The following is a 15,332-nucleotide window of genomic DNA, read 5'->3' on the forward strand; positions in this document are numbered from 1 at the left end:
CACGAGTAAGGATGTGAGCGAGCTGAAAAGGAGCTGGAGGTGACCTCGCCGCAGGCAAGTCTAACAGGGTGGAGGACGGGTGGTTGCTAAAGGGACGCTAAAGGCTAGTGAATCCAAAAACAAGTCATGTGACTCCTCTGTGTGAGACAGCACTGCGGGACGAATGTGAACAGTTTATAGGCTGTTACAACACAGACACAGTGATCACTTCTATTGAATAAACATGCTAATAATGTGTCTGTAGGATCAATACTGCCCGGCGGGAAATCAATGTCTTGTTTACGTTCTTGCTGCCTAATCTTTATCTTGTCACCGAGTGCTGCACTGTCAGCTCTCCAATGCAATAGTTGCATGCAATGATCAATAACGCTGCACTTTCTGTCTGTCTCCTCTGCTCTATATCTGACAAGAGAGTAACGTTTCATCCTCATCAGATGCTAAAGGGACTTTGGTAAAGTTAAGGCATTGTTTTCTTTACAGTGTTTTATCGTAATTGTATCGTTTTTATCACATAGGGAAAGTATCAAAACGTGTTTACAAGCCTGATGAATATTTTAAAACCATTAAAGACAATCTATTCTAACAGTTTCTCTTCTTGTTTCTTCAAGTTAACCACCATTTAACTAGTCCAGGCTTAATTTCACATTAGCATGGCTGGCTAACTAGCTTAACGACTAAATCAAAGCAGACTCGTTACAGACATTCGCCCAAAGAAAATGGTGAAAATTAACAAGATTTCAATTCAATTTATTCAAATACTTCCATACAAATAATACAAAAGAACAGTTTGTCCCTTTTGTACAAAAACAATAATGATAGTCTATTTATATCTTTTATGCACTCATGATTGGCTGATAATTGCCTGGGACTTGTAGTTTTAGTCCGGTTTCAAGGAACTACATTTGCATGACAACGACACAAATGCTTCACAATAGATTTACCAATCTGGTTGTGAATAAGCCACCAGTTTCACTGTTAACAGTAAACATACGAGAGAAAGATGTGCTAGAAAGAAAACTATGGATGGTGGGGATTCGTGTTGTAGTCAAGACCACACTAAGATCAAGACAAGACCCAGGACAGGACAAAGACCAAGGCAGGCCGAGAACGAGATCATATATATTATTATCTTGTGTGATACAGGCATAAAAATCAAACATTAGTCTGTGATTTCATAATAAGAAATATATCTGCTTTTAAACAAGACTTGTTGTTCCATGTCAGGGGAGAAAATCACATCAGGAAGTCTTACCTTCATTGGAGGAGTTCATGTTCTCAGGGGTTTTTTTTGTCGTTAATTGTACAATGATTGAAAAACAGATTAGCCCAGGATAATCCATCTTGGGGCAAACCCTGATCCACTAAGAAGCACACATATTGAGTTGGACACAAATGCAAAATACACTCATCCATGTAGAATAAAAGCGATAAGGTAGTGTGAGCCCTGCCAAGAGATTGGGAAAGAGGAGCAGACGAGCCAACCGCGGCTCTCGGAGAAGCTTTAATCGCTCGGTATTGATTGTTCCCCGGTTTTGATGATTCAGCAACAACTTGTGTGGGCTGAGGAGTTTGCTTAATATTCCCTTTTCTCTCCGTGAGCAGGTCAGCCAATTTCACCCTCCCCAATGCATTCGCTCCAAAATATCCCATTTAGATCTCATTTATATTCACACCACTGGCAGTTGAGGTTGTGGGAATATTTACTGTTCCCGACATGAAATATGAAATCTTACAATATCTCCCTTTTTTTTTTTTAAAAATGGTATGGTATCCAAGGTGGGGTTGCACCAAATCATGGACGCTGCACTCCAGTGAACCATCGACACTCTGTGACTCATTACGTCTTCACAAACATCTACCTCCAGGGCTGCTTGGTCTGCACTATCCCGCTCTGATGAGTTCTCGATAAAGAAGACACCTAAAGACGACTTGAGGCTGGTTTACATACAACAACAACAACAAAAAACTGGAGATGACAGCACTGATTTGTCAAAACAGACGAGAAGATTCATCTTATCTTTTGGACGAGAGCGGTGTCATCCAGACAAAACAAAAAAAAACTTCACAGGAAGACATTCTTGACAAATGAACATCTCTGTAGGAAAAATGACACATTCCTGATGTCAGTCAATGTAAAACTGTGTACACATGCAGTACCCTGTAAATAAATCCTCCTCTGTCTGCTGCTGGAGATACAATACAAACACACTGACAGCTTTAGTGTCAATGCCAGTGACAAACAGCATAAACTGGAAGGTAAATACATGAGTTGTACTCTGGCTTCCTGTTAGATTCAGGAGAAATATTACAGCCTTATATGCAAAAAAACACAGCCGACGTGGTCGGACTGCCAAATACCATTGAACTTCAGGTCTTTCTCTCGCCAAAATCCACACAGGTAAACACACAAACATGAATATTAGTGTGTTTTTTCAAACAGTGTGTGGCTGTATTTGATGTTAGGGTATTCAACATTCTTGTAAACATGAATAGGAAGTTGAATCCCCCCCCTCCTCCCCCGTCACTTAGTGCACCAAGAATGCCTGATTAAATAGTTCAAAGTTATTTGGAGTGAAATCTGTTGGGCCATCTGGAGGGATTTTTACACAACAAGATAAAACACCTGTTTGGAATCACAAGATCTGGCTGCTGCTGCTGAAACAAAAAGAAATGTATTAAAAGTTTCAACCTCGAACTATAACACTTCAGGGTCGAACCCATAAACGTATAAATATGGACGTGTCCTCAGTGAGGTCACCCATCGGTATCTGCAGGGCTTCTTGAAGCCAAACAGTGGCGAGCGGTCGCTAAGTTGAAAAAGCTAACAGCTTTGTTTTTAACTGTCAATCAACTCAGCCACTTCCCTTATTGTGTACATTAATGGATGACCTTCAGGCCCGATCACATCTTGATTGATAAGTTACGCTTCACACCCCGTACAGGTCGAACCAATAAAGTTTAGTTCTGCTTTCTTATTGGACCTAAAGGGGATTCCACACTTTGGCTTTTGCAGCCCAACTCATGTGGACACTCGAGGCACTGCAGGTTTTTGCTCTTTCCACATTGGCTTCATTGTTGTAACATGGGGGGGGGGGGGGGGGGGGGGGGGGGTGTCAAAAAAAAAAGTCCTTTAAATCTCCTGATGTGTGAACTCTAACGTCTGAATCTCTGACTTTATTCGGAGCTTCTCCTGCCAGCCCTCTCACATTTTGTCTGTGGAAATCAAAGTAAGATGAGTGGGAGGGGATGGTGAGGAATATTCCCCGTGATTGGAGCTCGTGTACGGACAGTCTGCATGCGACCTGTACGATCTGTTCTCCAGAATGTTCTTCTTCGCTCTCATGTCGATTTCATGATTCTGTTGGAACTACACGTAGCACTCACATGAAGGACACAGACATAAGGGCTCATAATTAACTTATTTAAAAGGACAGAGCGCAAGAAAAACAGACTCAAGTGCAGATGCTGTACGTACACATTGGACCTCCTTCATCTATAATTCATGATAATGAAAAGGTAAAAGGCTCATTGTTATTCCTCGTCTCTTTATGCTCCAGACAGCATTTAGAGTGAGACGTTGGATAATGCAGAAGCTCAAAGATTTCTTCAACCGTCACTGAGTCTCTCGTCCATTCAGCACAATGATAATTAATGATAAATCTGAGGTGCTGATGGTCCTCGGCGTGGGCGGCCCGGGTTCGACTCCGGCCTTCCTGCATGTCGAGTCTCTCTCTCTCTCTCTCTCTCTCTCTCTCTCTCTCGTGTCCCAGGCTCCTATAACACTGGCTCACGGTGAAGATATTACATATCTATCTATACACAATACAAAAGTAAAGAAATGATAAGAGTGAAGTATCTCGCAAGTTGCACACCTTTAGATACTAAACAAACAAAGTTCAATGTTTAGAGGACAAGCGTCCTCAATGGCTGTGAGGAGCTTGGACATTCAGAACACCTCAGGAGGAGTTGGAAAACGTGGCTTGATAGAGCGAAGTCCGGGGTTGACTCACTTAGTCCGTTTTCCAGCGAGAACCGAACTCGAATGAGCGGAAGAAAAATGGAGGGATTGACCGAAAGTGTTTTTGCCGGCTGAACCTCACAGACCGGGATGTGGACGTGAAGCGACAGTCCTGCACGTCAGCAAATCCAGTGTGCCACATAAATGCAGTGCGTCATTCACCGGTGTTAAGAGTTTGCATGTGAACGTCGGCCAGGTAGCAATTACTGTGTGACCATAACATCACGAGGAGAGCAGTGTAGAAACATACAAACACAGGAGACACGGACGACCACGCACGGCAACTAAAGTTCCCAGCTTTCCTGTTTTTCGCAGTTGTCTGAATACTTACACAACAGATGGCTGATGTTGACAAGAAGGCAAAGGGTAGGTGTGTGTGTGTGTGTGTGTGTGCGTGTGTGTGTGTGTGTGTGTGTGTGCCTTATCATTACCTGTCCCTAGAGGTGAGCCTGGCAGTCAGACAGTGTAAAAGAAGCAGTGTCGACAGGATCTCTCCACCAAACCTCTGTCAGGCATGATTGGACAGCATGTGGTAAGTGCTGCTGCGGCCCAGGAGACAAACGTGTGCACACACACACACACATGTAGAGACACACACACATGCACGAGCAGCTCTTTAACGTGCGTGTGCGATTCTGTTTGTGCGTCACACTCTCTGTGTTACACTTGCTGGTGCAACTTAACGCTCTCAGCGGGACCCTGACAAGAAGACAGATGGGTCTGACTGTACTGAGAATCATTAGCACACACAACAGTGTGTGTGTGTGTGTGTGTGTGTGTGTGTGTGTGTGTGTGTGTGTGTGTGTGTGTGTGTGTGTGTGTCTGACTCAACACAACTTCTCAGGGATAGCCCCCGTCCCATCGCCCGCCCCCCCCCCCACAGACTGGTGACCAGTCCAGACTCATCATCACTCACATCAGTCATTCCATGACTTCAGGCACGCACCATTGACTGAGGAGTGTCATGACGTACTGGTTTTCCCTGCAGCTGTACTGGAACGCTGCTGCAGGCCTGTTTTCTTTACGTAGCGTCCCACTGATGCTGACCGTGTCGGTGTAGTCTCTGCACAGTGAGAGAGACAGCTGAGACAAAGATCACAGTAACATGAGGTGGAAGAATCACAGATAGAGATTCAGGCTTTTGTGGCCACGTGAGGAAGAGCGACAATAAAGCCAATTATACATGTGAGGGGGGATTTCTTTATCGCATGGCAGAGAGATCCGTCCCACTGTTAAAAACTCTGTCTACTTTAAAGCAGAACGCTTTTTTGGTAAAGGAGCAGAAGTCAAACAGTTACTGGAGGTTTCGGTGAGCCTCCCACTAAAAGAGATAACTTTCATGTAGTTGGTGATGTGAGGCCTGAGATTTGTCAGAAACAGATCTGACACCGGTCTGCCTCCGTAGAGATGCAGGAAGAGTGATTCTCTCACATATGGACGACACATAGTACCAACATACAGCTCTGTTAGAAATCCAACAAACATGAAACGTTCTTAAAGAGCTCTGAGAACAATAACATGACAAACTCAGTGAGCAGGTGAGGTTCATGTTTTCTGTCTGAGAGCTCCAGAGTGCTGCAGCAAAACAAACTCACTCTGGACATCTTAAATATTTATACGACTTTCTTTTTTTTTTTTTTTCCCCCAACTTTTAGAATCTAACATAACATTTAAAAAGTAGATCAGTTTCAAAGTTAGTATCGATTCACTTGGAAGAACTTCTAATGACATTAATAATGTTTCCAATTTCGACATGCACACCAACAGCACGATCCCTCGAGCCTCGCTTTAAAACAACCTTTTCACCCTTGCTGCTGTTCCGGCCTTTGCTGAAACCCGCCGCGCTCATGCTGCTGTAATGACTTTCCCCCCCAAAACAGCGGCTAACGCTAAGTGGGCACCCGGGGAACGGGCTGATTGCCTTGGGCTGACCTGGAAACGTCCGCACCCCCCCCGACAGCACTCAGACCCGGCGTGCGATTCGCGGCGGCGCTGGAGTACAACCACGCTAAGAGCCTGTCACTGCGGCGTCGCTGAGAGATGCAGTGACAGCCGCCATAGCTGGCTGCATTAATCCCTCACTGGAGCTGAACTTGGCCATTTCAGTGTGTGTGTGTGTGTGTGTGTGTGTGTGTGTGTGTGTGTGTGTGTGTGTGTGTGTGTGTGTGTGTGTGTGTGTGTGTGTGTGTGTGTGTGTGTGTGTGTGTGAGAGATGGAGGGAAAGGAGCAGAGAAACACTAGAGTTAATTCATTGTGACGCTTTGGCAGCATTATTTATGAACTCCAGAGACAGTGACGGTTTGTAAGTTTACCTATAAGGCTGATGATCTAAAGGAAGGACTGGGTGAGGGCTGAGTGAACATTTAATCATTCTGCAGACAGCTGTACTGCAACTCATATCATCCACATACTTCCCTGCATGCTTTGTGTCAACCTGGAGGATTTAAAAAAATATCCCCCGTGCAGCAGATAAGGGTGGAATCATCGCCGGCTGCCAGCAGATTATCGCTCTTCTCCGAGTAAACACAGTGCAGGGGTGCCTCACACCTACATTACCATCAACCTGTTGATCTTCAAGCTGGGAGTATTAAACTCTGTAAGTAAACAGCAGGAGTAGACTATATTTTAAAAGTAGCCGACTGGAAAGACTGTTCAAGCCATTCCTCCTGAACACACGGACGCACTCTGCCTCCGAGACACAACAGGATGAGTCCAGCAGGAAGAGGAGCAGCACATCAAACTGACTCCCCGCCCCCCCCCCGCATCATTCTGCAGCTAGCCTGCTAGCTTTAGCGTGTGGTTGACTCCAGTCATGTGCAGAGTGGTGCGAGCAGGTCATGCAATGCAACATCCACGACGACATCTTATTAGCTAACTGTTGTCCTCCTCAGCTAGCTAACCAGGACTCAAAGTGTGCATTATTTAAAAAATATATAAATGAAGCCTGAAAACCCAAAATGTCATCAATAAAGATAAGAATATTACAAAGAACAGTGTTAATGCAGGTAAATGTGAGGTTTCAGGCTAAAGTAGCTGCTTTGACCTTTCACATGTAAATGAGTCACATCAACCGCTGGACGGAGTCTCAAACCTATCCTGACATTAAGTCGAGTTTGTTCCTCTAATGAGAAGTCCCTGCGTCACCGGCAATTTCATTGTGCCCTACGTTCTCTTATAAGCCCATCAGTATTTAGTGCTGACTTTAATTATGTCCTACAGGGCTGCCGTACCACTGGTGGCTATCTAATCTAATCCTCACCTCAGAGACTAATAAAACACCTGCTACTGTGTGCATGTATGTGTGGGACAAAGCCTGAAGACTTCTCTCATTTTTAAAGGCTGTCAGTTGGAACATTTGATGAGATTTGTTTCTCAAGGTTGGCAAAAAAAAAAAAAAATGAACAGAAAGTTCTCCAAAAAGAAAGAGGAAGCACTTTAGCGAGGCAGACCGGTGCCGGAGAGAACGTGCTGTATTATTCAAGAAGGCCGTGATGAGAGTTTGGAGGTCGACCGTGCGTGCGACCCGGTCAGGGACTTTGATCAACTTCAACTCAAAGGCCGTTTTGTGTATTTTAAAGAGTACGAGCGTGTAATTATCAGCGGATGTTGCTGTCTGCCTTTCTTATATCTGCGCTTCTGATTGGAAACATTTTCCAGGCACACCCAGCACTTGGTGGAGAAATGACATATTTCCACTTACAGCCATACACTCGAGTTGTTCTCACAATACAACATATTTATCTACATCTGAAAAGCCCCATGGGTAAAGCATTTATCAAACTGATAAGAAAAACAGTCATCGCAAAACAGCGGAGAAAAGCTGATCATGTCGAGGAGCTGCTAAGGTCGCCAGCATGTCAGATTCTTTCTCAACACCACATGTTTTAAAAGTCTCAATGAGCGATCGTTTCAAAACGCACAGGAGCTTGAAGAAGCAGCAGATCTTCAGAACCCAAAGCTGCTGCAAGAAACAGAGAGCAGTCCATTCAGACTGACAGGACAGTAAAAGTTACAAACAGACACAGCTAAAATCATGCTAGTTTTAGTACCAACCCTGCCTTTAAATGTGACCTTACTATATGTTTATCAGACGTGTCCAATATAGTAGGTGCTCACACACAGACAGTGTGTGCTGGTCACTTACATACTGGAAGTACGAGCGTTTTTTTTTAACTGCAGTAAAGATAAAATGATACATCAGACACGTCTATGGAGCTTGGATGGAATTATCCTTGTGCTCAACGCTGATGAATGAATTGACGAGTGCTCAGCGAGATGGGGGTCGGCCCTAATCCTTGGACATGAACCTCGCATATTCTGTGGTGCGTTCGAAGTGATCGTCCCTAGTAAATCAACACGATGCGTCCACGATATGCAGCATGCATATAACCGCCAGGAGCAGTGCGTGGTGGTTGAATGGTGATGTACAAAAATACATTATTGAGGAGCGAACACAGCGTTTGACCCTCCCTTAAGAAAACTATTAAAACAGACTATCAGATGAGAGAATGTGCCACTGCTCAGAAGTGAAAAATATCTCTTTTGCAGCAGGGCAGTGCAAAGAAAAAAAGAAAAAAGAAAGAGTGTTTCCCCTCCATAATATTTATTTAATGCACATATCAGACGTCTAAAAAAAACAACTCGACGGTGTAAACAAGCGGCTGAGCAAACATGAGCGGCGCGATGGGAGAATATCAATCACTTGAGCAATCACTTGAGGATATAAATATTTCATAGCGGGGGGGGGCGGGGAAGTAACACATTAGTTTGATATAGGCTTGGCTGCCTTTTCTTGAATAAATCCCTGGTGTGATAGCGAAACGCACACACATCCACACCATCACACCAGGCTCAGACTTTGATCCAAAGCCTCTTAAGAGCTCCCAAAAAAACGAGAGGGCATGGATCGTCCTATCTGAGCTTTACGATGCAAAGACATCCAGCGTCATCAGAGACACAGACGGTCAGAAGAGTGTGTATAATACACGTCTACTCTACAAAGATGACGGTTGTTCATTTAGAGTTTGTGCAAGTAAGACTGATTTACAAGTGTGTCTAAAACAGGAGTCGTGGGTGTCAGGCTGCTGCAATTAAAAAAAAAAAAAAAAAGTCAACAACAACAATTGGAGGGAAACATTTTGGCTTCTGTTGCATTCAGTGAATCTCCAAAATTCCAATACTTAACATTTCTGAGGGGCACTGTTGCTACGTGTGTTGGTGTTAAGATGACTGTGACCTTATCAAACTTTATGGTCATTTTCATTTCTCTTGACACCTCTGTAATGTCGAAACAGGAACCCGGGGATTTTGCTTAAGCACAATCCTTTCCCAATCCAATTTGGTCAATTTAACGCAGCACAAGTTGGGGAATAAATACTCAAAATCTGACTCAAAGGTCAGATGAGGACTATGAAGCAATTTTCTCCCCTTGAAGACAGACCACATCACGACAGACAGCTACTGTATAAAACAGATAAATCAGCCAAGGCCAAACTTTTGCATTGTTGCTCTAAAAAATATTGGTTATCAGTCATCACTAATGACATGCATGCCAAAGTGCTCCTGCTCTAAATACAAATAGAAAGCTGGGTTTTTTTGTTTGTTTGTCTTTTTGTAAAATGTCAATGCAATGCCTAAGGCGATATTTCTTTGCTATGTTGTGCTTCTTCTGTGAATGCTTAACAGCCTTGGTTCAAGTCCTAATGTTATCTAATATAATCATATCCAATATCACATCTAATCCAATGTTTATGACACTGGAATTAAACGTGGGATGTTTGACATCCTCTTATCCTGGTCTAATATTAATGCAGACAATACACACACACGATGTAATATATGCGATGTTATTAATTGTGCTGCCTTCACGACTGAAACCATACTTGTGTGTTCTCGAGATTGGATTATGTTATTTCTGATTACCTCGAATGTAACACACCCCCTAAAAAAAAAGAGGGTTCAAACAGCAACAGGACCCTGCCGACACAACCAACGCCTGAAGAAATGTTAATAATTTAAAGGTACAGGCGCCGTGAAACAACAACAAAACACAAGAAAAAAGTTGGTTTTCTTGACAGGGTTTTGACATAGCACCGAGTAGAGGGGAATGTTATCAGTTTTCCAAGACAATAGCACTGCTGTCAAAACAAAAGAGCGTGTCAAAAAGCCGAGAGAAGGAAGGAAAAAAAACTGCGAAATGCGGTAAAGTTGGTGTAAAAGGCTGAAAGACCTCACCTTGTTTGACACACTGGAGTCGGACGGGGTCTTTGCTGTGTTTGACCACCGCATGGACGTCCCTGGTGGTGAGTCCAGCCACGGGGGTATCATTGACTTCCAGGAGGAGTTCATCCTGGAAGAGTTTGCCGCTGTGGCAGAGCCCCGTGCCCGGGAGAAGCTCGCCGATAACCGGGAACTGTCCATTCTCTGCGCCGCCCTTCAACTCCAGCCCCAGCTCCCCCTCCTCATTCCTGCAAAGGACACTCTCATGGACTTTGTTAGTCCAGTGGTTCTTCCTCTTCTTCAGGCTCTTGGACATGGCTCCAACAAGGAGAAGGGGGGGAATTACATGAGTGCGGCCGTGGAAGAAGTTTTACCGCTCTTTAAAGTCCCCCCAGTGTCACCGAAACACTGTAGCGTGCCCAGTTTCAGAAGCGAACGTTACTTGTATCCATATCAGCGCGCGCACACACACTCACGCGCACAGCAGCTGGATCATCAGTCTGCCTTTGCGTTAACTGAGAGCTGCTCAACTTGTGGTGCATTCACGTGCTGACTCAAAGATCGGCACTCGTAGTTTCACACGGACGCAAACGACCTGGCGAGAAAGGAATGAAATATTCAGAAGATTTTTTTGTAATGCGAATGAGCTCACGCTAGAACACCATTTGCCTACCCAGCCAATACATCTTTACAAATGTAAGTAATGATTCAATCTATAATATGTGATCAATTGAAATTCTCTTTCCCTCCACAAATATTTAACTGCATCACAAAAGATGTTTACAACTCCCAAACTTTCGAGTTCACAAGTTTACGAGATCGTACCTGAAGGCAGCATCTTGTTCCAACCAACCCAAGTGACCCGGATGTGAAGGCTGGATGAGAAAGAGGAGGAGGAGGAGGAGAGAGGCATGGCTTTTCCCAAATCCAGCTTTCCATGGAAAAAAAAAAGGAAAAGAGGAAAGGGAGAATGAGAAGCAGAAAAGCGGTATTTCCACTGGCCTGGCAGCAGAACAGCAATAATTCATTTTTTTTCATACCACAAGTATGTCTTTTCTTCCTGATAGCCTCTTACACACACTTTAAATGCTCAAGTTTGTTAAAGAATCCAGAGCTATTTACCAGCACTATTAATTAGACTATAAGAATTAGCTTAGCTTGTATTAGCTGAAAGCTTTGAAAAGCAGCTCATGAAGTTGTTTTTTTTTTCACCACATCGTCTTTCCTTTCCCCTTGAAAGTTTGAATACATCCATAATACGCCATTTCTAATTGGACAAGGACCTTCCGAGGCCACCTTTTTTTATGCTCTTTGTTGTTAGCGATGTCTTGAAAACATGTTTTTAATAAATTTTCAAACATCTATCCTCAGGGGAACTGTAAAGCAAAAGATTCCCTTGAAATCCTCAGGTCTTTGGTGAGTGAAGCTTTTGTATTTTGTGAAACACTTTCAAGGGCATGTGGGTATTAGTCAGCAGTTTTTTTTTTTTGTATTATTACCGTAAATTCCGGACTATTGAGCGCACCTGGATATAAGCCGCACCGGCTAAAAATAAGTAAATAAATGTATTTGTACATATATAAGCCGCACTTGATTATAAGCCGCAGGTGTCCACGCTATAACAAGAGCTATTTACACAGACGTAGGCTACCGGTAACATCCGCAAATACTGTAGCGTCCGTACGGACGTTAAAGGACGACGAGAGCGTTCAAGTAATAACTTTTACTTAACCCGATCACTGTCGGCCGTGACCACGCCGTTTACAGCAGAGAGCAACACATAACTTGCCGTAACAATCCAACTCTCTCCCCCAGCGTTCTCTCATACAGCCACTCAACACGTTCTCGCTGGTGCATTCACTGACTCTCCACATAATCGGAATTATGAACACATTATCAACTACTGACTTTACAACATGAACTGTTACAATACGAAGCCTAGCCGACGGTGTCTGTAACACGGCTGATGAAAAAGATGACCGTAATATATTTCACAAGAAAAAGTCCATCCATTCACTGCCTCAGAATGACTTCATTACTCACTTCCTCAGTCTCTGTTGTCGCTGTCAGTGTCATCTTAACGTGCAGCAGCTCTGTTAGCTTCTTTGACAGCCAGGTCGATCGCCTTTAACTTGAAAGCTGCATCATATGTATTTCTCCGTGTGTTCTCCATCATGAGGGTGCGTGCATGAAGCGCAAAATGACTGATATTAAGATCCGACGTGACGAAGTCAAATGTTTTTGCGGCAGAAGCTCATTGTCCCCCATAAAAAATCCATGCATTAGCCGCACCGGAGTAGAAGCCGCAGTGCTCGAAGTGTGAGAAAAAAGTAGCGGCTTATAGTCCGGAATTTACGGTAATGATATTCAGATTTCCAACCCATCTTGTTCCCATACACACACTGTCAGTTTGCTGAAATTCAAGAAAAGAATTGGCCCTTAAAGGAAAAATCCCCTTGTGTTTATCTCAAAGTGGCGTAGAGGGACATAAAAGTAAACAGAGAATTGACTGAGTATAATCCATCTTCAAACAAATGTGTGTTCTGGATATTTTCTTTCACCAGGGTCAACGTCTGAAAAACGTTCCATCTGCTTGGTGAAGCCTCCTCTAACATGTCATCCCACTCGGTTAGAGAGCTCATTTCCAGTAATGATAGTTTTTCTTCATTTGCGCGATGGTGCAGATATACAGCCATAACAGCAATGCAACTTTGCAGACTTATCTGTCTTAGGGAGTTAATCCTTTTTGAGCCTGAAAGTCGTGTTTTCTCACAACAAATGAAAATTCCAGTAATGGGTTGAGATAAGTGCACTTGTTTCCCACACACAGAGATTTCTCCTTTTGTAATTTATTCTGCCTCTGTTCAAAAGACATTGTTCAAACTTGAGAGAGCAGTGCCTTAGAAAAGAGTTTAAAACATCACCTTCAAAACTGTAAGGGTTTATCGAATAAGACAAAGGCCCTCATGCTGTTGGGAACCAATTGGTCCTTTTATACGGCTGGATGTCAACTCTCAACACGTGGTGCCTTCAGACTGAGGATACAGCAGCGACTCCCAACCTTGGGTCAGATGACTAAAAACGTCAGATGTCACACAGATCTCGCTTTTTAAGCATCAGTCATCCTTGAGCAGCAACTGCAAGAATAAAACTGGTTATATAAAGAAGTGAGAAGACAAAAGTGAAACGGTTTAAATCATTGGGCAGACGTTGAGTTGGTAAAATGTCGAAAAACATTCAATTGGAATTTTTTGATTTTCGGAGATTTGTTCTGTCCTTTGTGAACTAAAGGATTGCGTCCTCTCTTCTGGACCAGTTACAGGATTCGTTTGGAAAAGTGGGAATTTTTAAGACTTTTTAACGCCATTTCACAATACTCGACGGTGCCACTTGCCTGTAGAGCGAGTTGGTCCCTCATGACTGAGATGTGCTGTCACTTACAGCTACACTGTGGTTTCAAAGATAATGGAGTTTTTTTCTGTATTTGGATAATTTAGGGTTAACTGCACCCTTATTATTCTCCAGGTCTTATTATGTTTCTACTGTATGTAGCATTTTATTTCTTACCGAATAGCAACTGTAACTCTGGCAGAACTTGATGAAGTCGGTATCTTTAGGGATATTTAGTAGACACTGCGCCAGCTCATTAAAACACCCAAAATTCAGAGAAAATAGATGCCTCAGTGTCCTTATTTCTACTTGGGGCTCTGCTTGTGCATAATGTGTGTTAGATACTTCAATACAAGAAAAGAATAAGCAGTTATCAAATAGTCAGAGATGTAACATTTAAAAGAAAATCTGTCTCTGTGTTGCAATCAAAAGTCTTCTCAATTTTTGCCGTCCTTCAGTCAGGACGACAACAAAGCCTCAGACAGTGCTTTGTTTCTGCTCCGTGGGATTTGGAAATGTGCCTCGGCATTCCAGAGGTGGGAGCGCTGCCGACTCGGGAGTGAAAATTAAAAAGTGAAAAAAGAAAGCAAAGAGAAAAAGAAAAAGGGGGGGGGGGGTGGAGTATTTTAACAAGGGCAGGAACTCTGGAGGCAGTGTTTGAAGAGGGAGAGGAATGCTCTGCGCGTGGCAGAATGAGTGCCGGGGAGGAGAGGAGAACAGCAGCAGCAGCAGAGCAGGGAGTGAAAGGACTGGGAAAAACAGAGTGGGATTAAAGTGTGTGAGATATGCTGGGTGGGCTCAGGCCTGGTACACAAAGATAAAAAAAAAAGGGAGGGTTGATGAGAATTCAGCTATGAAACATGCAGGGGTATGTCCAGGGGGTGGGAGGAAATTTCAATAGCTACTTCAGGTGCCTTTACATACTTCCAAACTTAAGAGTTAGAGAAGGGCTGTGATGCAACAATTGACTGTACTGGAGGTTCCTGGTTTGAATCCCCGTCTGACAGGAGACTCTGCGTGGCGTTTGCATGTTCTCCCTGTGCATGTGTTGGGTCTCTCTGGGTACTCCATCTTCCTCCCACAGTCCAAAGACATGCATGTCAGGTTAATTGGTGACTCGACGTTGCCCGTCGATGTGTATGTGAGTGCGGTTGGATGGCTGTGTGGCTCTACACGTCAGCCCTGTGATTGGCTGGAGACCAGTCGTGGGTGTAACCCCGCCTCTCGCCAATTGACAGCTGGGCTCAGCTCCAGCCCCCCGCAACCACAAACGGGATATTTGGTATAATGGATAGATGGATGGTGTCATTTACTTGTAAATAAATCATCATTTTAAGAACTTAAAAGTTTCGTTGTGAGTTATTTGATGCTATTAAACAGGGGCTTAACTCCTTGCTTGACAGCTCTGTTGGCAAATGCGACTCCTGAAGCCTGCTTGCACCCCCAAGAGGAGCTGCAACTAACAGCAACTGGGCACAAGAATCTGTTCAGCCGTGAGGAATCTTTAATTCAATGCATGTTTTGGCTAGCTGACAGGGGAAGATGGTCAGAACTCAGCTCCACTGTGCAGACTCTGGCTCCCAATGATGTTTCATCTTCATATAAAGTCAGAGGTGTTTGCCAGAAAGAAACTCCATGACACCACCCGCATCAGTCGTTGCACCATTTTGGACATCCCGGTACTAGAAGTCTTGAAACACCGCTG

General features: G+C 43.8%; 1 protein-coding gene and 1 long non-coding RNA gene across 5 annotated transcripts in view; one reads left to right on the forward strand and one right to left on the reverse strand.

The window, feature by feature from the left end:
• The window catches only part of magi2a (membrane associated guanylate kinase, WW and PDZ domain containing 2a), a 228,380-nt gene that overhangs the window by 181,054 nt on the left and 31,994 nt on the right, over positions 1 to 15,332 (reverse strand). For 3 of the 4 annotated variants that reach the window (XM_079335274.1, XM_079335273.1, XM_079335272.1), the window contains exons 1-2: positions 11,063 to 11,136; positions 10,253 to 10,832 (exon numbers count right to left, since the gene is read on the reverse strand). In XM_079335274.1, coding sequence (XP_079191400.1) covers positions 10,253 to 10,553 — 301 coding nt within the window. In that variant the 5' untranslated portion in view covers positions 10,554 to 10,832; positions 11,063 to 11,136. Of the gene's footprint in view, positions 1 to 10,252; positions 10,833 to 11,062; positions 11,169 to 15,332 lie in introns of those variants that run through there. The other variant, XM_079335271.1, reaches the window with a different exon arrangement.
• LOC306818002 lies at positions 11,202 to 13,823 on the forward strand. Its single transcript, XR_013778109.1, has 3 exons — positions 11,202 to 11,282; positions 11,609 to 11,653; positions 12,802 to 13,823. It is a non-coding gene; the product is annotated as an uncharacterized lncRNA (long non-coding RNA).

This window comes from Symphodus melops, assembly GCF_947650265.1.
Source record: "Symphodus melops genome assembly, chromosome: 22".
NCBI lineage: Eukaryota > Metazoa > Chordata > Actinopteri > Labriformes > Labridae > Symphodus > Symphodus melops.